This window comes from Colias philodice, chromosome 10, assembly GCF_061535455.1.
Source record: "Colias philodice isolate Cphi_HAF_F1 chromosome 10, ilColPhil1 Martin Lab GWU primary, whole genome shotgun sequence".
Taxonomy (NCBI): domain Eukaryota; kingdom Metazoa; phylum Arthropoda; class Insecta; order Lepidoptera; family Pieridae; genus Colias; species Colias philodice.
In genome coordinates, this window is record NC_143095.1 from 8,728,112 (window position 1) to 8,751,291 (window position 23,180).

The 23,180-nt window shown below is 32.6% G+C and overlaps 1 protein-coding gene and 1 long non-coding RNA gene across 3 annotated transcripts in view; both read left to right on the top strand.

Moving 5' to 3' along the window:
• LOC149485333 (uncharacterized) overlaps positions 1 to 23,180 on the top strand; it is a 316,030-nt gene that overhangs the window by 281,112 nt on the left and 11,738 nt on the right. The window lies entirely within an intron of this gene.
• LOC149485346 (uncharacterized) overlaps positions 1 to 23,180 on the top strand; it is a 48,156-nt gene that overhangs the window by 13,238 nt on the left and 11,738 nt on the right. The window contains exon 1 of one of the 2 annotated variants that reach the window (XM_089700206.1): positions 1,580 to 1,790. The exons of the other annotated variant lie outside the window; for it this stretch is intronic. Coding sequence (XP_089556332.1) covers positions 1,729 to 1,790 — 62 coding nt within the window. The 5' untranslated portion in view covers positions 1,580 to 1,728. Of the gene's footprint in view, positions 1 to 1,579; positions 1,791 to 23,180 lie in introns of those variants that run through there. 2 annotated transcript variants of the gene reach the window in all.

Consider the following 23,180-nt stretch of genomic DNA (forward strand, 5'->3'; position numbering starts at 1 on the left):
CTTTATCCCACACAGTATACAGTAATATTTGCATGCATGAGCAAGAAACATCCTCACATTCATAGTAACTTTTATATATTTTACTATGTAAAGTAGGTAAAGCAATATTTTTTCTGATACAATCTCTTATAAAAGAGAGAAAAGTGTTTTCTATTCACACCACGATTAATGGCCCTATAATATTATAACAAATCTCTCGAACTTGTTTAGTTCTTTTATTACAACTTTCCTTTTTAATGTAAGTCCACAGATTATTATCACATTGGTAATATTACTTATTTTATGTCATAATAAGTATAAAAACAAACATTTAGTACACATTACGCGCTTTTCCTGCGTTAGTAAATAGCAATGAAATTATTACATAATAAATGGTTATTTATGACGAAAGAGTGATAAAACCCTCATTTAACCGAACAACTTCATAAAGTATTATAATTGTTGTTGTTCTGTGTTGTTTTATTTTACTCTACATATTATATTTATAACAACAGAAGAGCTTTTAATCTATTTCTTCTATGTTTTGGGAATTAAGTAAATAAACACGCAAAAGTAGAGCCAGAAAAGCCGGCAAGCTACTTTATTAAATTTTTCATGGAACAGCAAATATTACTTCTGAGAATTAAAGAGTGATCTGCGAAATTTAATAATTCTATTAAAGAATCTAATTAGAATCTAATGAGATTTTTTATACCTATAACCTAACCTACCTGTACCTGTATAAAATTGTTATAGGTACTCACATTTCGAAACACATAATAAAAACAAACAAATAATCATATTGTTGTTTCTTGTTAACAACTTTAAATAAATCTTCGATCTTCTTTTTAGGGTCGATGACCTCTTTGGTAAAAACCTTGCTTACAAAGTTATATTCACGTAAGGTACCTATAAGTAACGTTTTTTGTATAAGTTACATTTCTCGTACATTTTTATTTTGTTTTCATCAACTTAAACAATATGAGGCAAGTAGTGAATTTAACAACGGTCGGTGGCCCATTTCCCTGGTAAAGACATTTCCGTAATCTGAAGTCGATTTCTCCGTGTCGCACGTGTCCTACGCAATCTGTTTACTTGAACCACGTGGAAGATACTTTGGCACTTGGCACGTTCTTATAAAAAAGAATACCTATTACAATAAATTATTACTAAATTATAAATATTAACAAGAATATTAAGTAACATAATTGTCTGTGTGAAAACAAAGGACTACCTATAAGATTTGTGAAGTTTTTCCTACCGGCAATTTGACTGACACATTTGACGAATATGCAAAAAAAATGAAAATAGCAATTCCAACAAGCAAACTGCTGAATAATTGAAATGAATACATTCCGGAAGACCAAGGTGCTTTGTTTATTTAATCGCCTCACGAAATGCGACACTGACCGCATTATGTAGGTACACTCGCGGTCTGCAGCATCCACGTCTACTTTCTATCTTCTGCACCTAGCTGCTGGCTACAAGAATACTATCCTGCGTACAACTAAAAATAGCCTTTATCGTGCAGATTTAGAAGCTAAAATCGATTGTATAGTATTTAGGGCGCGCTAACATCGAGTGCTGTCGTATTTTGAGATGGGTGTACTCGGCAGTCGCGCGTTGCGCAGCGCCGCAAGTGAGCGTGTCGTTGCTTTGTGTTTTTTTATTATACATCAAATTTATAGTGTTGTGAATTAACATGACCGGTGAAAATAAAAGCGCGTTTGTGCATCGTTGCTAAGTGCGATGCACTTGCGTGCTCTCCCGTCGCTGGATCAGTCTGCCGGCATGAAGGGACAACCGGTTTGGTAAGACCACCACTTGTGCATACTGATTAGAAAGCCTCTCCAAGTTTAGCCTAATCTTAACATTTAAATGTTTTACACGCTCGCTCATGTAGAACACACTTGAAGCTTTGAGAGTCATAAGAGCTTTCATCTACATTAAATACAAAACGTGATTCATAATATTATGCGTTTAGATAATAAAGTTTTTAGGAGTAAAAAACTATTTATAATAGTATGATGAAATTGGGGTATCTTATTTTAGCAGCCATATATAAGAGATGTAGAGTTGAAGAAATAAAGTTCGATTATTTATAACGGCAATATATTTTAGAGTGCACTCATAATAAGGATTGTATTGTATTGAACTAGCATTAAATCATATTATGTTCTTACTTAATAATAAAACGTATAAAATATTCACATTGAAAATAATTCAGTATCAATATCTATCTCTACCATCACGTATTCTTGCGAAAATTATGTGCGTGTCAATTTTAGAGAAAATGTTGGATTTTAAAATGAAGTATACCGTTCGTTTTCATATTTTTTCGTAATCACCAAACAATAACATTGCGTTAGATAAAGCCGAAGCCAATTTGTTTATATCGGACTTTGTTTGTTATTCACGCTCTACGTGCTTCGCCTGTTCCTTTACTACCTCCTAATCATTACTTCCTCACTCAAAATTAGTAAATATGTAATTTAAAATATAGCATGAAATCTTTGCATGAAATAGAAATTCTTAAATATGTTATTATTTATTATAAAGAATTAAACAGACACACACATTTTGTCTATTTAATTTCTTATAATATATACATTATACACCCAAACAATTGTTAACGTACAAATAAAAATAATTCGGCCCCACATCTAACAATTGAATAATTTGATAAGTGATCATTTGGCACCCCTCGTCTTGTACACGTCACAAAAGCTCGTGTCTTTTATCTAAGAATTTTCCTCGACTATCGTATTTCTCTAAAGGGTAAACAAGGCTATTTGCCCCACGCCAATATCAGGACCGACAGACGCCAGCCGATATAGTTTAAGTAAACTATCTCGATGTGTTGACAGGCACCGTAACTTGATTAGTTTTCCCGTCTTATGTACAAGCCTTTTAACGAAGTTCAATATTCATATTTATGCTACATCTTGTAGCAAGCTTTATGGATATGATTTTTTGCCATTTTGTGAACGATCCCAATTTATATTTTGAATTGCAATATTGTAGATCAACAAGAAATAAAGACTAATTAATATTCGCTACAGCTTCCCTGATGTACCCCAGTGCCCTAATTTTGTTTAGAAATAAGGACCATTTTATTCTGAAATGGGGCAGTTTTGCTCATAAATAATTGTTTAATTATTCATTTCACGCGTTTCAAGGTCTTCAGGACAATGGAACCACTCTGAATAATAGCCAATTCACACCCTCTTCATAGTTATGAGGATGGAAAAAGGAAGCACACAATTGGATAATACGACCATTCCGCTATAAATAGAATATAGAGCAAATTATACGATACACAAGTACACAACTGAGATTACGGTTATATTTCTTAACAACATTTAATTTGTTTTCTTACTAAGAACTTTTCAGATTAAAATTGTGCAATATTGGTTGCTTTAATTTGGTTCATTTGGATAATAATGCTCAATACCTACTTAGTAAAGATATGAATGAACTGAATGTATAAAGTACCTATATCGAGTAATTAATATTTTTCACACCGTTTTTTTATAAATATTTGCTGCAAGTTTATACTTTAAGAGCATAATATTTATTAAAGATGTGAATAGTAAATGCTTATGCATGAATGCTCTATTAACATATAGGTATTTTAAAATTATTTAGTTTAGTACCTATGCAAAAAACAGATTAGTTCCTCTAATTAAAAGCGACGTGTAGGCAACGCAACCTATTTGACGTGTGATTGAAAGTTGATAACAAAATTGTGTGTGTTATGTGTAGATTTAAAGCTAAAATAAAAAATCTATAGACTATAGAGTCATATCAATTTATGTGTACCATATACATTTACAAATTATAAGTCTATTATTCACGTATACATTAACCCGGCAATAAATAAATAGTGGGTCATAGGAAATTATTACATTTCCTTAGCGTGTTTTATGCTTATTACCTATGTTACAACTTTAAAAGTATGTCGACAGGATTAGATTATTCGGGCTGTAAGTTCTATAATGTACTTCCTTTGTAGGTACCTCTACCCATAAAAATGTTTCTGACAATAAAGTAATTGCTGTCGTTCGTCTGATCGTAAGGTTGTCCTAAAATGATTCCATTATTTTGATAATAAACCCATAAACTGAAGATTCATTAATTCCCGTAACCTCATATCTACAAGTTAATAACAACACTAACCTATATTATATTACATGTAACTATTAGTCACATATATTCCGAACAATAAGATTAACGTCTACTCTATTTTCCTATTCATTGTTCATCAATAACGCTATTAATTTGTAAGCGATAAAATTTTGGACGTAAAACTTCATATCACATATAAGTCTTGCGACAATTTTAAACATTAATGTTTCAGGAAGTCTATCTCATTTAAAAGTTATAACCACTGTATGAGATGAGATTATTATCATTAAACTGCACATTGTTGTCATTGCTCAGATGCTGATTAAAATTACTCCATACGGCTATTCAGTTGCGTTGTTACTGCAGTTATGAAACTATTATAACAACTAAGAGAAGACAATATAGACGGCAGTTTGTATTTCATAATATATTTTTTTTTTATTATATAGCCTGTTATGATAAAGAATGAAGATTTCTTATGAAACGTAAATTTTTATTTTTAATATTTGCAGAGAATTTAGATTTGTAGAGCCAGGGGGAAGATATTCGTATTTAGAGAAGAGATTTAATTTCACATTGAAAACCAAGTAAATCGGACCTATCAAGTGTAGATTGTACAGACTACAGCCATTGTCTCAAGGCAAGCAAAAGAAATGAAAACATTCTGAATAGTTGCTATAAGTGAGAAGTGTTTGCAGAAGCAACGATCTTTTGTCAAGTCATTTATTATTTCAGCGGGGTTGCTTGTCTGCCAACTTTTAGAAAAAGACTTCGAGCAAAAAAACTTAAAAATACAAAATATTATGTCACTTTCCTTCCACCTTTATATACCACATTTACAAAACTCTAATGTTTTAACTTTTAATAAAGTATTTACAAAATTTAATACTTATTCTTTCGCGTATTTGTTAGTTGCTTCTTTGAGAATAATTAATAACTAAAAAATATAACTCGTTAAATTCAAAGAATTTAACACACCTACATTTATATAACAGAAGCGATGAAACTATATTTAAGAACAATAGCTTGATCTCATTCTCATGCAGAATTTATGTTTGGAAAGTGATAATACTAAAATTACCTAATTACAATAAAAATAAGGAACAATTATTCATGTAATTTAAATACAGTAGGTACGTGATTAATCATGTTTATGAACGTTATTGGGATGTTGCTCGTAATAAACAATCATTTAACCAAATCAGGTGAACTGTACATAATTATTACCTTTACGTAAAATTTCGGATAAGTATAGCATAGAGTTATAAAGAGCATTTCTAAAGGCCATAAATCTAGTTCACCATTCGACTTTCATCTCAACATCGAAAAGTAGGTCAATGAAAAGAAAATATAAAGTTCAATATTTCTTAGAAATAACCTAATTGATCCATTTCCAATACCTAATTTAGTCGATAATTTGAGCGTCATCGATAATTAGTAGCTTTCTGTTAACTGTAAACAGTTTGTAATACAAACAAAACATTGATTCATACAGTCTCGTTTAAGCCATTATTGGGTAAATATTTGCAAGCGCTTTAAGACTGAAAACCGAGATGGCGAACGTAACCGTAAACACGCGTGTTGAAAAGGAGGATTCTAGGCCAGGAGAATCTATGACACATTTATACCGGTCTTATATTTCTTTGCAGTTTTATCAACAATAGGCTATAGAACTTCAAAATTAGGCTACATCTTCGTCCATGTTCGATTTGTTTTTCTATTGGTCCGGGAGCCAGCAGCAGATTTTATGACCAAGTTCCTCTCAAGCGGTAATTAGTAAAATGCATCAAAGTATAGTATTATGAAGCCTCGTGAACGTCAGCTGGAGCTCGGTTGGGGGGAAGAGCGGTTGTAGCCTCCCGTATCAGCTGACGGTTTTTCCACCAAGATACAGCCAGCTGACATATATATTTATCCACAGTTACATATAAGCTATCATCAGGTAAATTTTTGTTTGAGAGGAAATAACGGAAAATAAATTTTTCTTTAAATTTAACTTTCATGTTCGAGACACCAGCTGACGCATAATACACCATGTTGTAACCAGCTGACTATTTTTTTTCGTTGAGATATTGGGTTAGCTACAATTTGACAAATTTTTAGCTGAGAGGAAATGAATGAATGAATGTATTTTTTTTCCTATGTGCGTGGGAGGCTACAACCGCTCACCCCCCCAACCGAGCGCCAGCTGACGTTCACGAGGCTTTATAATACTATACTCTCATGCGTCTGACGAATTATCTCTTGAGAGGAAATAGTTAACCAAATTTGCACCTGGCTCCCTAACCATATGTCAAATTATATGTATAACGAGCTCCTATATCGTGACTATAATTAGATTCATGTATCGACAAAATTGTTAGCAAGTAATTATGTCGTTGAAATAGAATTAATGACCTCACTTTGTCGACCGACATGTTTTGATACACCAACTATGAAGTTTGTATGGTTCATTTACACTATAATAGGGACACTTAATTTATTACGAAGGTATAAGTATAAAAATTGGGTACAATCGAATTAAATTAATTAATATGCGTGTCATTCAGTGATTAGGGTGCGATCATATACATATATTAATGCGCAATGATGTATATGGGCTCTTAGATATACAAATGAATTCCACTTTTATAGACCGACTACGAATTAATCGATTCAGGTACCATTTGCATTGGGTCAACGAACCGACATTTTGTACGAAAATCCTGTTTATTTTTTGTTGTATCGCCAGACATATTTAGGCAATGATACACTGGAAAGAGGTTTTTGTTGTATGCCAACAGGTATTTTATAAGAATATAAATAAAATAAAGTCGCAACACTTAAATAAGCTGCTGCTATAATCATTACACAAAATAATGCGGTACAATACTTACTTACATAAGTTGTCTCGAAGCAATAAACAGAAATGATTGTTTTAGAAATCGTTTAGAAATTTTACTCTATCACGCGATATATTTTTAGAAATATTTAAACAATAGAGTAAGAGGCATGTAAAAATTGTGTTCCCCGTGTTAGTAGCTCAGAGTAGATTCAGTAGGATATATTAAATTATATTGTATGAGCCTATTAACGACAGAGTACTTTTAATTATTGCAAATTATGAATTCATATTTGGCTTTATAAAAAAATCGCGCAGACTTTCGAAAAAAAATTATAAAAACAAGAACTTTCAAGCACTTCAACTCAAAACATAAATTCACAAAAGAATCGCAGACGTCATTAAAATTTTATACCTACCGAGGAACGAGCCTTGCAACACCCAGGATAATTTTCATGTGCATTCACCAACAATAATTAATTGGTGTGTATATACGGCAATGTGAAAAGTGAATTAACTTTGCTGTATGCAGCTTTTCATTTTCAATGCGGTACTTAAACGTGAATGTTTTTAGATTTATTTTGTTGCATGTTAATTGCAATAATATGCAAATAGCTCATACTAAGGTTATAAAGTTTGAGTTTTGTTTAAATTGATAAACATCAAAATTTCACCATGTATGTAGGGTACATAAATAGTTAGTTAAAATTTTAATAAGACCTCTCAGGTCTTGCAATTAATTATAAAATTTTAAAATTTGTAGAATGCATGGTAATTAATCTAGGTAAAGTAAATTACGTCCTTTGATGTGTTTCCTTTATACCTACTTTAAATATTTAAAACGGTACAAAATACACAATCTGCTTTTAAAGATGCGCAACCTGCAATGTTTATGCTATATTTAAAATGCATACATCATCTCATCTATTAATCAGCTTCCACAAATATTTGCACAATGATGATATAAACGTCACGTTCGTAATAAATATTTATGATCCTATCAAGTTTAAATTTATGTATCCCATGTGATTCTCTAAACTCTAAATGAAATGGATTCATACCAATAAGTTTCCTAAAATAAGCCAAACATATAGACAACTATTCTACTCAAAATTCACATAATATTCGATGGTAAAAAGCTACGAGTTACGACAATATGTTCTATTGTCTTTCCTTTACAGTTTTTGCTAAAAAGTTAAAAACATTTGACCTTAAATGTTTGTTACCTATGTGTAAATTCTGACGAATCACCCGTCGTTGGTATTTCATGCTTTCTAAACAGCAATCCGCAAATGTCTGCAACTAGTAATTAGCCGCTAAATTATTATAATATGTTCGTGTTTAGTTTATGGTGAAGGAAACATCTCTGACTGCCACGGTCCCGACCTTCGGCTTGGGTCACGGCTTTCACGCAAAACGACTTATTCCGATATAATACCGCTTAAGATCGCTCCTTTAGCACGCCAATGTTTAACAATTCATCGCATTATTACGTCAAGTCACGACATTTATAAATCATTTATTGAAAACGCGCGACATTAATAGCGACGTCATAAAAGACAAAATTGTCGAAATACTCTCATGGCGTGGCTTAAAAGTTAATAATAGCTCGTCGAAAATATTCCAATCGTCACGCCACGTGCCTGATGTATTTATAGTCAATCGGCTGTATAGTCTTGCATTTTTAATAAGATCAAGAAACCCTATACATAACATAAGTATGTAACATGGCTAATTACATAAAAGTCTCAGTTATGCTAATGGATAGAGCGCATAGGGCACGAAGGTAACATAATGTAGGTATGTTTTAATTGAAGCTTTTATACTGGGTTATTTGTACAATATACACGCGACACATTATATTTTCAAGCTTATAATTACATAAATAAGAAATGTTATTATATAATACCTTACCTATATATTTTCGTATGATATTAATTTCTGAAATCTCAGTCGCTCTTACAATTTTATTGAATGTATGATGTATAATGAATGATCGAAACATAAAATAACTCAGAAATTTATTTGCCAAAATGCAAACAATTATCGTCTACATTGAGAAACCACTGTTAATAAAAAAACATGAAAATAACGTATCCAATTGGGAAACATTTTCATTATTCCGGATACAATACGTACGTACCTACCTATACCAACTGAGACTCGCTCTTTTAAAAATTACCTAATAGAACTCCAGTTAGTATTTCCCTCAGGACTCTACCTAACCAACTATTGAGTGGTACTCGAATAAAGCTTTCAGCAAATACAGCATTGTAAGCTTAAAAGCTAAAGCGAACTTCAGATTAAATGAAATACCAATATTATGACATAGAAGCTGGATGAACATTTTTTTTTCTATTTATTGTTAAAATAATTTTAATAACATTATCTACTTGTAAAGTTGTTTCAATTGCACGCCTCATAAGCGAAGCGTTGAGGTGGGTACTACTGTCACTTCGCGCAAAACATCTGATTTTTCAAACTTAAAATGTCTTTATGTATCATACATTGCACTTGTAAGATAATACATACACACACATATTAAGAAAAAACACTATTTTTAACGTTCATGATATTTTTGATGTCATTTTTGTTATTTAAACTAGTTAAAAAACAGTTTAAAAAAGTTCTGTCTTGGACGTCCGTGTGTCTGTATGTGCGGATCCTTTTTCTTGTTAACACGATAGCGACCGAAATACTTTACTAATCGAGTCTTTTTTTTTCTCTTACGCTTGAGTATGCTCAGGAATAGAACCCTTTCATTTTTCAGGGTCTGATTCGATGTGGTTTAATTGTTATTAAATAAACAAAAATAATAATTAATAAATATTTATTAAAAAAAAATTATGAGGCGTGCACTTTTGGATTTTCCAAATTATTTTGTCTTGTTGTCATGTTGTCATGTGTCCATAAACTAAATTCGATCTACGACGGAAATTATCACAATATTTCTACATGTATATTTTATTTCATGAAAACTTGAAAGAACATTTTCGCGAAATAAAAATACGTTTTTACATCAAGTCCATCACGAGTAGTACAAAGTCTGAGAATACCTACGCCTGACTAAAAATATCTTGAAGAGGGAAGTATATTCACATGCAATCTTTAGAAAAATGAATACACAAAGAGCCACCCGAGAGACCTACTAAAAGTTTGCATTAATATACGGGGACGAATGAAAAATAATTTCTTAGGTCAGACTGAATCATTGAAATACTTACACCTAACGGGTAGAGTATGAAAATACAGTGTGTCCGGACATGACATACCGATATTTGAAGGGGCTATTCTCCAGGTATTTTTATCGACAATTCAACCCCTCTACAGTCCCCTACCTCACCCCCCTCAAAATGGCAAACCTATCAATTCGGATAGTGAATTTATGAAAATTGTAATAAATTCGAAAGTGAGTGTCACAAAATACTAAATTTGGTTTTATTTGAACAATAACAAGTTATTCTTGGGACCACTAAACAAATTTAATTGATAAGAGTGATGAAACATACTTTAAAAAATTCGAAAACCATTTTGAGGGGGGTGAGGTAGGGGACTGTAGAGGGGTTGAATTGTCGATAAAAATACCTGGAGAATAGCCGCTTCAAATATCGGTATGTCATGTCCGGACACACTGTATATTCTGCTTTGTCATAATATTATTTTATTTTAAAAAGCCATTATATGTATTATCAGAACTGCGAAGATCTTAGATCAACACTTGTATTGCATCACTCTTAGGTCACTCATATAATATTACTAATATAATAACAATAAACGTAGAAACCCCAAGAACGCGCGTAGTACATAACTAATTCAAATATCAATTTAAAGATATTCTCCAAATCTCTTTAATTGCATATATCCACCTAAAATCCGCATTAATACGCTTACCGAAAACATATAACTACGGACAATTGACATAAGACATGTTATGTGATATGTTCGACCGAGACCTAACAATTGTATGGCTTTAATGAGCCTGTAAATTAGGTTCTTATACTTATAAATTTTATCAAATACTGACTTTCTATTACATTCTTTAAATATGTATATCATACCTATAAAAAGCTAGCTAAGTCTTAGTTGATATATTTAGTAGGATTATACTTTTATCTTTAATTAAATAACGCACGTCAGCAGCGTTAAATTATACAGTTTATTTTAAATAATATTTTTTATGTAAAAGTGAGTACATACTTACAAATAGATAGCTATAATATACCGACCAATCATTGAATCGCTTCAAAAAGTGCCACATCTTTTTCCTGTAAAAGCAATTGATTGAAAAGATTGACCTGCAAAAAAATGATGCCCGAGAAAATGTTCAAAAAACGTCGACAATTTTGCTGACGACGCCAAAAATTTTCTTTGTGGGTTAACGACAACGGCTTACGCTCCTGAAATAGGGCAATGTTCAGACGTAATTATGTGGATTTTTTCATATCACGTAGTAAACAACAATGCACTTAAAGAGATTATTAAATTGTTACTACATTTTAACTAAGTAAAAATTACATGCTTTGTTTCAGTGTTACCATTAAAAAAACATTTTAATGTTCTAAGAAATAACTGAAACTAACACACAGTTTGATATTATAACAGCTTGTACATGTTATTATTAGGGTTCGTAATGACATAGTTATTGAGTGCACAAATAAACTCATCTGGGTTGGATCCCACATCCGCTGTAGTGCGCCGGATGCCGCTATTACAGGCAACACACAAATGGAAATAACTAGATCCAATGATCTAAGTATCCTTTATTACCTATATTGTGTTGAGTTTATCGCAGCAACAATCTATCGAACTCATACATTCTGAAACGTGGCTACTTACTTAGGTATTATTATTGGCTACTAGTTATTATTCTGTGTTATTGGTAAGAGATAACGTAAAGGCTTTGTTTCAATTTTATTGTACCGACAATAAAATAATGTGTAATGTAGAAACATGTGTATTGTGTTATATTTTTATATATAATAACATGTTATTCGTTATTAGTCATTGCCCATCTATATCAACTATTGAAAAGATACAATACAATTTGTATAACACATGTATTGTTATGATGACGTTTCATATTTCTGAAGGAATAAATAAATAATAAAATAATTGCATTAAAATTATTATTAATATTGTTCGTGCTTTCTTAAAATTTAAATTATAGCGTATCGTTATAATTTCAAAGGCTTTATGCCCGTTGAAAAATTATCTATACATATAATAAATCTGTAGAAGGGTCAATTCTGTACATTGAAAATATTGAAAAAATAAATAGCAGGGGGTGTAACTGGATCGATACCAAACCCAAATATGTGATTAAAAAAATTTTTGTCTGTCTGTCTGTCTGTCTGTCTGTCTGTCTGTCTGTCTGTCTGTCTGTCTGTCTGTATGTGCAGACATCACGTGAAAACTAACGGTTCGATTTCGATGAAACTTGATATAATTATACCTTATTATCCTGGACGTAAAATAGGATACTTTTTATCCTGGAAAAATACGTAGAAAAAAAATAATCTTAATTTTTCAGTTTTATCCATAGACGTTGTTCTGTAGAACCGCGAACACACGTTGGGTATTATTATAGGCCTAGCCGTATTTGGGTCCAATAGATATTTATAAGATGTTATTGTCAGAGTTACTCAAAATGGAGAAATAAACCATCCATAACGCGAAGACCCACATCCGCGCGGACGGAGTCGCGGGCGGAAGCTAGTATAGAATAATTTACAAGATAATGAGAGTCATTATAACAGAAAGTTAGTCCGTACGTATGAAGTAGGACAGGCTTATTCTTCTGTTAACAAAATCCTTGCTAACAATATAGCATGTACTACTTTAATTTCATGACACGGGTCAACTTTACAATGCAAAATTGAATGTTAGTTTTTATTGTATACTTACCTACTTAGGTCTATGCCTTAATACTTCAGAAATAATTTAAATATACTAATAATAAAATACGGAATACCATACCTAATGTGTAGGTACTAGGTATATACCTATTGTGGATTACCTAGCTCCATCTTAGCTCTAAATATTTAATGATAGAGACACGTAGATTCTAAACTTTCTTACAACACAACGAACTAATGCTCAAGATATTTTGAAGTTCGTGACACATAAGTAAACATTTTAGCAATAAAAACTGGAATATCTCAGCAATGATACAGTGTAGCATTGTCTATATACATATAGAACATATTTTTACTAAACTACGTCATTCTATTATTAGCAAGAGATATAAAAATGTATATGTACAAACATTGAGTTCAGCTGATAACTCATGCGAACTTGTTAATTTAAGAATAAGTTGTGTTTTGTTTGTTTAAGATACGTTTAACCACGTTTAACATAATATGACAAGCATGTTGTATTTACAAAATAATGAAATATTAAAAAAATAAAGTCACGCAATTACCTCTAGACATAAACAATTAATAATATAAGACTTAATTCATTAACCGAATTGTTATTGCTACAAATCGTTATAAATTTTATCCCCTAATGACTCTGTTTTTCAGAATTATTGTATATTATTCATAAAGTAATGAATAAATGAAATTTATTACTGTTTCGCTATTGCTAGTTTAAAGGAAAGCAAGGTTTAGTAGGTACTACAGCTGTCGGTATCGCATAAATATTCTCAAAGCCGTTTCTATGGCCGCATCATATGTCGTTTTTTAAGGTAAAAACGCCAGAACTATTTCTAAAAAGTATCAGGAACTGTAGAACTCAACTGCACGCGATAAGAACTCACATTTTTTTTGATCTGCTAAAAATTATCTACTACGGGAAGTTGGCAGATCATTTTTTCAAATGTCGTTTTTGAAGGTAAAAACGCCAGAACTATTTCTAAAAAGTATCAGGAACTGTAGAACTCAACTGCACGCGATAAGAACTCACATTTTTTTTTTGATCTGCTAAAAATGATCTGCTACGGGAAGTTGGCAGATCATTTTTTCAAATGTCGTTTTTTAAGGTAAAAACGCCAGAACTATTTCTAAAAAGTATCAGGAACTGTAGAACTCAACTGCACGCGATAAGAACTCACATTTTTTTTTTTGATCTGCTAAAAATGATCTGCTAAGTTCACTAACATCCGCATCATGACCTAATTCTGTTTACGGAGAAGATAGCCTTCACTCTTGACCACAAATTCAAATGTCAAAGCACTTCACCCCTACAAGAACAATAAATTCATATATACTCTGTAATATGATGAAGTACCTAGTTACTTTTGAATTTTTAAACGCGCCCCGCACGCGCTTTCCTTTTGTTTTAAGTATTTATCTATGTCTTGTAGTTATCAAATCGATGTAAGAGGATTACGTAACAACTATAACAAGTGACGATGGAGTTCTTCGGAATATTTGGGGAAACTCAAACAAAGATAAAGCTGCTGGTAAAACATAAACAAGAAGTCATATATTAGTTTACTAAATATGTTTTCGATCATAAGATTGGTTGGATATTGTAAAGAATTTTGAAACCGGATTATACTTCTAGTTACTTCAGAATACTGTAGTAAAAACTACTGCGTGCATGTTCTGCACTTTATAATTGCTACTGCTCACTTAAATATTTTATTCTAGATATGTGAATGAGTATTCAATAACCTATAGAACTTTAAATGTAACAAGCTTATACAAGTTATTCTATCATGAATAATATTGGGAGCAAAAAATTCAAGGTTCAAAGACCTTGCAATTTCATGCTGAAAATCTATTTGTCACCGTCTTATTTACGACAATAGTGTCGATCGATGCAATTTCCAATTTCAATTATATCAATGCGGATATTAATACCCTCTTGATGTATTTTATGTATACGCCATCAAACTTCGTTCAATCAAGAAAAATTTAATTACTGAACTCATACGACTTATGATTACATATTTTATATATGAAGCTTTAACATACCTACAATCTACACATATACTTGTACGCTTCTAGTAAATTAAGTAATGAACTGTTCATCAATCAATCATATACTGTTATCAATAATAAATTACATGTCAAATACAAGCCTAAATAATATGTTTCAGAATTCAGTCATTTTAGACTAATTTATTTGTCAACGACGCCACAGCAAAGTAAACAATCGTTACTTATAAAATTAAAGTCAATAATATAAGTCAAACTACATTTTATTATATATATCTTCACCAATATTCTAAGGAGGAATTGTTTGATTCTGCGTTTGTTAGATAGCATATTCTTATTCAATATGTACTTCCAATTCTGGAACGATTACAAAAGTTTTTCACCAGCTGCATTTATCCTGCAGACTACTGAGTGAAAAAGGCTATATTTTATTTTATTATAAGCCCGGGTGAACCAAGATAGAGCCAGGGTAAGCGGCTAGTCTTATAATAGGTATATTACAGAATTACTTCACGTCAAAGAGGACATCGTTATAATACTAGCCAAATGATTCGATTATTTTATAGCATAGTTAGATTCTATTAGTCCATGTTTTATAGTAAATCGCTGATTAAACAACCCTTTTACGAGTAATATTAAAGAATGATTAGTCATTTTACTTGATTATTGTTTCTATATAAAGCTTTTTAATTTAATGTTTTCTCATTATAATAATCGTTTAGAAATACATTTGTTGCTTCCAAAAAAAACCTCAAGGACTTGACGTAGTTCCGACGCCTGAAATAACTAATTGGTGATTTACACGGTATTTTTCGTAAACATGTATAACATTTACAGTAAATCGGATATAAACAGTAAATTATGCAATATGTAGGTATTAACATTGCTTTTATAAAAACGTAATAACTAATTGAAATAGCGTGCAATCATAACTGTTCATAAAAATATTATTTATATAATTTGTTTAGGAAATAAAAAAAATTCGTTAACAACAAAGGTCAACAATTCACCACAAGGTTATTTTAAAAACAAATATATCTCTGAAAATAACGACGTACTCCAGTCTCGACACAATCTACCTATTTATGAATGCGAAAAATCGAAAATAGAATACTGGCTTATAGCAATTGTAGATCCCTTCTTTGAGATTCTTATACAATCAACTAATTTGTCTGATCCGATAAGTATTTAAGTGTATAGGATTATAAGCTTAACTAGCGTCGTATCTTTAATCAGCTTCTTAAGGCGTATAATGTGGGCCACAACGGGACATAGTCCGTTGAACTTGCACCGTTTCCGCGCCGCTGCACTTGCTGGCTGCGTCTTACAGCTTATAATCTCTATTTAAAAGTAATCATAGATAGTAAAGGATTTTTTCCAAATATATTATAAGGTAATGCTCAAGTTTCTATAAGTACTCATTTCTAGGCGTAGATACTCAATATTAACTCATTCATTTAAGGTTGTAACTGTACTAATTACACAGATTACTTTAGGTATATTTTCCATTGCAGAACATCTCTCGACCACTTGAGATACAGAAACCACTAACATACATAGTGTCCCTACAGTGTTAGTTTTATGGCAATTGGCAACCAATATAACGCGAACGTGTTAGGCGTATTATGTAAATGTTAAAGTGACCTTTGACATTTAAAATAATACCGTAAGTTAGGTATCTACATGTAGTTCTGTTTACAATAATACTATAAATTTTACATACTATTGTCGGCAATTAAACACAATACCTAATAGATATACTTAATAAATATATCACGATATACATTAAACATCTAACATTATTCTTCAAAGAAAGATGACTAGGTTCATGAATCATGACGTAATACATAACCAAGCGCCGTAGAATAAAGTTAAATATCGTGAGTACTACGAATCTCTTTAGTGCAATTACCTATTTGGTTGACGTTTTTATTGACGCAAAGACAATCTGTAAGAGCGAGCGCGCACGAGCAACTTAATTGCCCGGCAACTATTTTGTCTCTGTCGCTGTCTCCTCGCAAAGTTTTGAACGATGCGCTCACGAAAGCGACAGCAACGCAACTTTTTCTTTAAAATTTTCTGCATTTATCAACATGGATTTCGAAGAAACGGTTGTGGTCTGTGCTCTTGTCCCGCATAGTTCCTATTCCCGTGGGATTTCCGGGATAAAACCTATCCTATGTGTTAATCCAAGTTACCCTCTATATGTGTGCAAAATTTCATTGTAATCGGTTCAGTAATTTATGCGTGAAAACTGAAAACCATACATACCTACAAACCTTTCCTCTTTATAATATTAGTATAGATATGTCATCGTAATTGTAAAAAGTAAAGTAGTTTTTATTTAATACTTTTTAGTGTATTTTTCAACACGAATCAAACGAGCTCAAACTCGATAAAGTTGAGTCAATATATTACTAAGTTCCTATGGCCACCTTCCGATTCCATCATCAAATCAGCTCTATCTCATAATAATGTTTCATCGCTATCCAATTTACATGCGTATACAAAATTTCAGCTCAATCGGTTACCTGGAAATGAATCAAAGTTACTTGCTACATTTCAATTAAGTCATCGAGACCAGACAAAAATGCTCATAAAATAAAAACTGCTGGGCTTATCCGAATAAAATTTATCGGACCAATTCCACACCATTCCGCATCAAAAAAAAAAGAATCACGTAAAACGGTTCAGAAACCTCGGAGTAATCGGTGTACATACATAAAAAAATATACCAGCCGAATTGATAACCTCCTCCTTTTTTTTGAAGTCGGTTAAAACTACTGTGTACGAGAATAAGAGCGAGCGCCCACGAGCAACTTAGTTGCCCGGCAACTATTTTGTCTCTGTCGCTGTCTCCTCGCAAAGTTTTGAACGATGCGCTCACGAAAGCGACAGCAACGCAACTTTTTCTTTAAAATTTTCTTCATTTATCAACATGGTTTTAGAAGAGACGGTTGTGGTCTGTGCTCTTGTCCCGCATAGTTCCCATTCCCGTGAGATTTCCGGGATAAAACCTATCCTATGTGTTAATCCAAGTTACTCTCTATATGTGTGCTAAATTTCATTGTAATCGGTTCAGTAGTTTATGCGTGAAAACTGAAAACCATACATACCTACAAACCTTTCCTCTTTATAATATTAGTATAGATATGTAATCGTAATTGTAAAAAGTAAATTAGTTTTTATTTAATACTTTTTAGTGTATTTTTCAACACGAATCAAACGAGCCCAAACTCGATAAAGTTGAGTCAATATATTACTAAGTTCCTATGACCACCTTCCGACTCCATCATCAAATCAGCTCTATGTCATAATAATGTTTCATCGCTATCCAATTTACATGCGTATACAAAATTTCAGCTCAATCGGTTACCTGGAAATTAATCAAAGTTACTTGCTACATTTCAATTAAGTCATCGAGACCAGACAAAAATGCTCATAAAATAAAAACTACTGGGCTTATCCGAATAAAATTTATGGGACCAATTCCACACCATTCCGCATCAAAAAAAAAAAAAAGAATCACGTAAACCGGTTCAGAAACCTTGGAGTAATTGGTATACATACATACAAAAAATATACCGGCCGAATTGATAACCTCCTCCTTTTTTTTAAGTCGGTTAAAACTACAGTGTACGAGAATAAATACGTTGACATAAATAGGTATTATCGCTACGCCGGTTACGCGGCAACTGGCCGGCGGCCGTCGCCTGGCAACATTTTTGTCGCCGTGCGCGCACTTGCATTGAAACCAATAGATAGGGCGACAGTTGCGTCGCGGGCTTGTCTCCGAACCCGCGGACAAAAAAGTCTCCCGGGAGTTGCGTCGCTACGTACGCGCACTTTCATACTAGCCCATGGCTGGAGAGACAAAATAGTTGCGGAGACAAAATTGTTGCGGAGACAAAGTTTCTCGTGGGCGCTCGCTCTAAATACGTTGATATAAATACGTATTATCGCTACCCCGGTTACGCGGCAACTGGCCGGCGGCCGCCGACAGGCAACATTTTTGTCGCCGTGCGCGCACTTGCATTGAAACCAATAGATAGGGCGACAGTTGCGTCGCGGGCTTGTCTCCGTACCCGCGGACAAAAAAGTCTCCCGGGAGTTGCGTCGCTACGTGCGCGCACTTTCATACTAGCCCATGGGAGGAGAGACAAAATAGTTGCGGAGACAAAATAGTTGCGGAGACAAAGTTGCTCGTGCGCGCTAGCTCTAACTTGTAAGCAAAGGTTTTCTTATCTTACAGCTTACTTCACTTCAAATTGAAAAAGTAAACAATGTAATGCTTTGCTGTAAGGTATCTATCAATACAGCAACATCATAATACATATATTGTTGTAAAAAAATCTTCATCATATAATATAGAATCATTTAGTTAGATAGCTCATTTAAATATTTAAAATTATTATATAAGTATCAATTTTTTTTCTGTATTATATAAATATGCTGCCCACTTAACCGCGATCAAATAACAAAGGAAGAGCGGCATCATTGACATTCTGTACACGAGACGAGTTCCGTTGAAAAAGGAAATCTGTTTGTAACAAATGAGCGGAACTTCCGTCTGTACGCGAATTAAAACCTCAATTATTACATATCCTCACATAAGTTGGCTTCATTCTTGTCCCTAATTTTTCTTAGAATATAAATTAAAACTTCGTGACATCATAAAACGATTGAACATAACAAATGTCAACAATAATTATAAAAATAACTAAATATTATGTGTTGTACAATTCCAAGAACTAATTTTAATTTCTTACAAGACAATGCAGTTAAATGCCATTACAATAAATCGATGAAATCATCGACATCGTTTTTAGCCTCAAACGTCTGCGAACCAAACTAAATGGCAGGATATGACCGTTCAAAGTCCCCTTGTCACTCAATTTGTGTGGGGGACGTACTATTTCTGAACTGTCTGGTCTCACACGTTGATACATAATGCCCCCTGCCGACCAGAATAAATAGCTGTGAGCGGTGGCCGCGTCTGCGTTCACTTTTCCTAATAATAAACGATTATAGCTGGACAATTTGAAAATACTTAATCCGTTATGAGCGGTGGCAATGATCCCAGTTTGTTTTGAAACTCAAACTCAAAACATTTATGTATTCAATTAGACTTCTAGAAGCACTTTTAAATCGTCATAACATATTTTTAACATTTACCATACCGATTCGGAAAGCAGTATCAATGTAGAAGAACCGGCAAGAAACTCCATAGTTGCTCTTTTGAACATTATTATAACAGTAAAGAAGCACGTATTACATTATTGTGGATATCAGTTTTAAATGTAAATAATTATGTTCCCACGATGCAATTATTGTAACTACGCGACCGAGTCTTGACTCTTGAGAGTTTATAATTAAATATTTAAATCATCAAAAGGAATTCCTGTACATATCGCAATTCGCATTCTTACTTGTGGACAGTAAACGTTAGACGCATTGTTTCATTTTATATTTGAAATTGAAGATCTCTTGTATCAAAAAACGTCTACGAAATGTATATTGTATACCCCGAGATTACGTGATACATCTCCAAAGAATTTTTGATTTGGTAACAATTCTTTTGTTTCTTTATCGAATGCCGTAAACTCGGAATAGCTTTCATTCGTATTACATCGAAACTCGACAGCTACAGTAAAATGCCGATATTAGTGTAAAATGAGAATACCGAGTGACAACAGAGCCTGCATCTCGATACTTTAGTAGGTATCGATTTGGCTTTTAATGAAAGATTCTTGACTTAGCAACGCCCTAGAAATCGGGAATCCAAATTATTTAGATAAATATATTCTACTTTAGGTAAATATACTCGGTAGGGTAAATAGTATTATTTGGATGGAAATTTGGTAGTGAAATTAGGAAACTGTAAACAACTATGCTAAAAGCTCCACTTAACTCAGATCAACAAAGGAGTTATTTAAGTATCATGTTATTGAGATTGAAGATTATGATAATATTGAAAAAACATATACTATAGTTAATTGGCATCATTGTTTGTCATTGCAAATACAATAACAGTACAAATACTTTTTGTTAACTCTTTGTAAAAAATCTATATTTAAATAGAAATCGTAAAAAATGTACCGTAACATCCGCATTCAGCTTCCGCCGGTAAATTTGATATCACAGTCATTGATTCGGAAACAGTACGGTACTAGTGATTTAGGGCATTTACCAATTAACTATTCCCTTTTAATTTGCATAAACTGTACTAAAATACTAATTTTATTTAATAGCTCTCAAATGCCTTTTATATCACTTGCCACTTTACTCTACTCTTATTTTAAAATTTTAAAATCAATTTATTTTATCATTTTATACACAACCTTAATTATATCCACTCAAGTGCGGGAGCCATTTTGCAAAAATCGGGTCTTGTGCGGAACCGGCTCCCGGTGCCGCCGCAGTTGGGGTTTTTGGCGGTCCAATATTTTTTTAAAGTCGATTATCTCAGATTCCTTTATCTAGCACATTTGCAAGTATATATGTATATTCATAGATAATAAAATAGTCTATGCCTTGTCAAAACATGGTAACATTTAAATAAATAAAAACAACTTGTAAGTCAAAGCAAATGTACCCTTGTAATTTTTGTTACATTTTGTCTGCTAATAAAAAATTAAAACAGCTGTTCAGTGAGATTTTAATATTTATTGATCCTTTGTTACACTCTTCTTACGAGAAAATAAAAACATCATACCCTCCCATACATTTTTTTTACACATTCCTTGTTTATTTTTTTGTACAAAAAACTACCTACTCAATGTGTCATGAAAAGTGGGCCACTTAAATCATGTGGTTATGTTGTTATCTTGATTTATAGCTAGCCTGTTCTTTCCTTAACATGTCATATAAGTTAGAAAGAGGAAGGTTATTAGACCGTTTTATAAAGCGAACGCAAAACCCACGACTGTTGATCGACCGGGAGCCGGTCGCAACGCACAAGCCCCTGAATGTGGATCGACCGGCTCCCGGTCGTTCAGCACTTGAGTGGATATTCTTTCTATTTTGCACAAATTAGTTTTCACTACGATAGATATGCTAAATTAATAAGATTAACCGAGTTACATTTAGCAAGTCATCACTCATCATCATGAAGAAAAAAATTGCAGGTGAAAGACTTCTATAATAGTTTTAGAACTCAAATCTTAAAAAGAAATCATTAATTTTCATCACTGTGCTAGTATAACAACAACATTTATGCCAGATAAAAGGATATACCTAACTCGTAACAATACAACGGTAGATGCATTATACTTTTGACCTCAGTTTTTGACCTCGAACAATTAATAAATGCTTAAAAATAAAAATAATCTGAATTTCTTGAAAGTAACAAAGTTATTACGCGTAATATTTGGTCGGAGTAAACACCATCAATCTCCATTCCTGAAAGCCCCGTCAATAAAATACAAATTCTTTTCGTTGCCCCGACGTTCATTTATCTGATATCCCGTAGTATACGACTTTCATATACTTATTTTTTATCGCTTTTTTCATCAATATTAATAAATATCTGTTTACAATATTGTACCGACATCGATCGATTATTGGATTTAATTTCATTAAAAAATGTAGACATCGAAATCTCTACTTTCTATATGTAATTGTGTCCACAAATAATATACAATTAGGTAAGTATTTTATTCCATAGTTCGTATTTTGCGTAAGAACTGTACATAAGTAGAAAAATCTACTTTTTTTTCTACTTCGCCCTACCAAAAGAAAAGTTTCTCCTTTTGAACTGTTGGATTTGAATAGTCCAAGAAAACATTTTGGCTGAAATTCGAAATGCCACATACACTTACAATAAGGTATTTATTACACGCATGACTGTGCGATTAATGATTTTCTTTATATGTCGTATTGCGTCAGTTGTGAATTACATAAAACGTTAGAGTATTGGCACAATGCTGTACATGACATACCTAGTACCTACTCCAATACAAACCAGTCACCAATTCACCAAGTGACAAGAGCACATCGTCACAAACAGTCGGCGGAAGTGAATTAAGCGAAGCGGCTATTGTTGTATATTCACATAGCATGTACCTATGTAGGTAACTACTGTTAATGTTATTCATTTTAACAAGTCATTATAATACGTAGATTGGGATGAGCATATTTTATCTGCAGTAAAACTGTGACAGCAAATCCAAATATTATTATAAATAAATAATTTTCACATATTAATAATACCCCGTGATGTTTTTAAATTATTAAATCACTAGCTTCCGCCCGCGACTCCGTCCGCGCGGAAATATTAAGATTTATTTATTTCTACGTATTTTTCCGGGATAAAAAGTATCCTATTTTATGCCCAGGATAATAAGTTATAATTATACCAAGTTTCA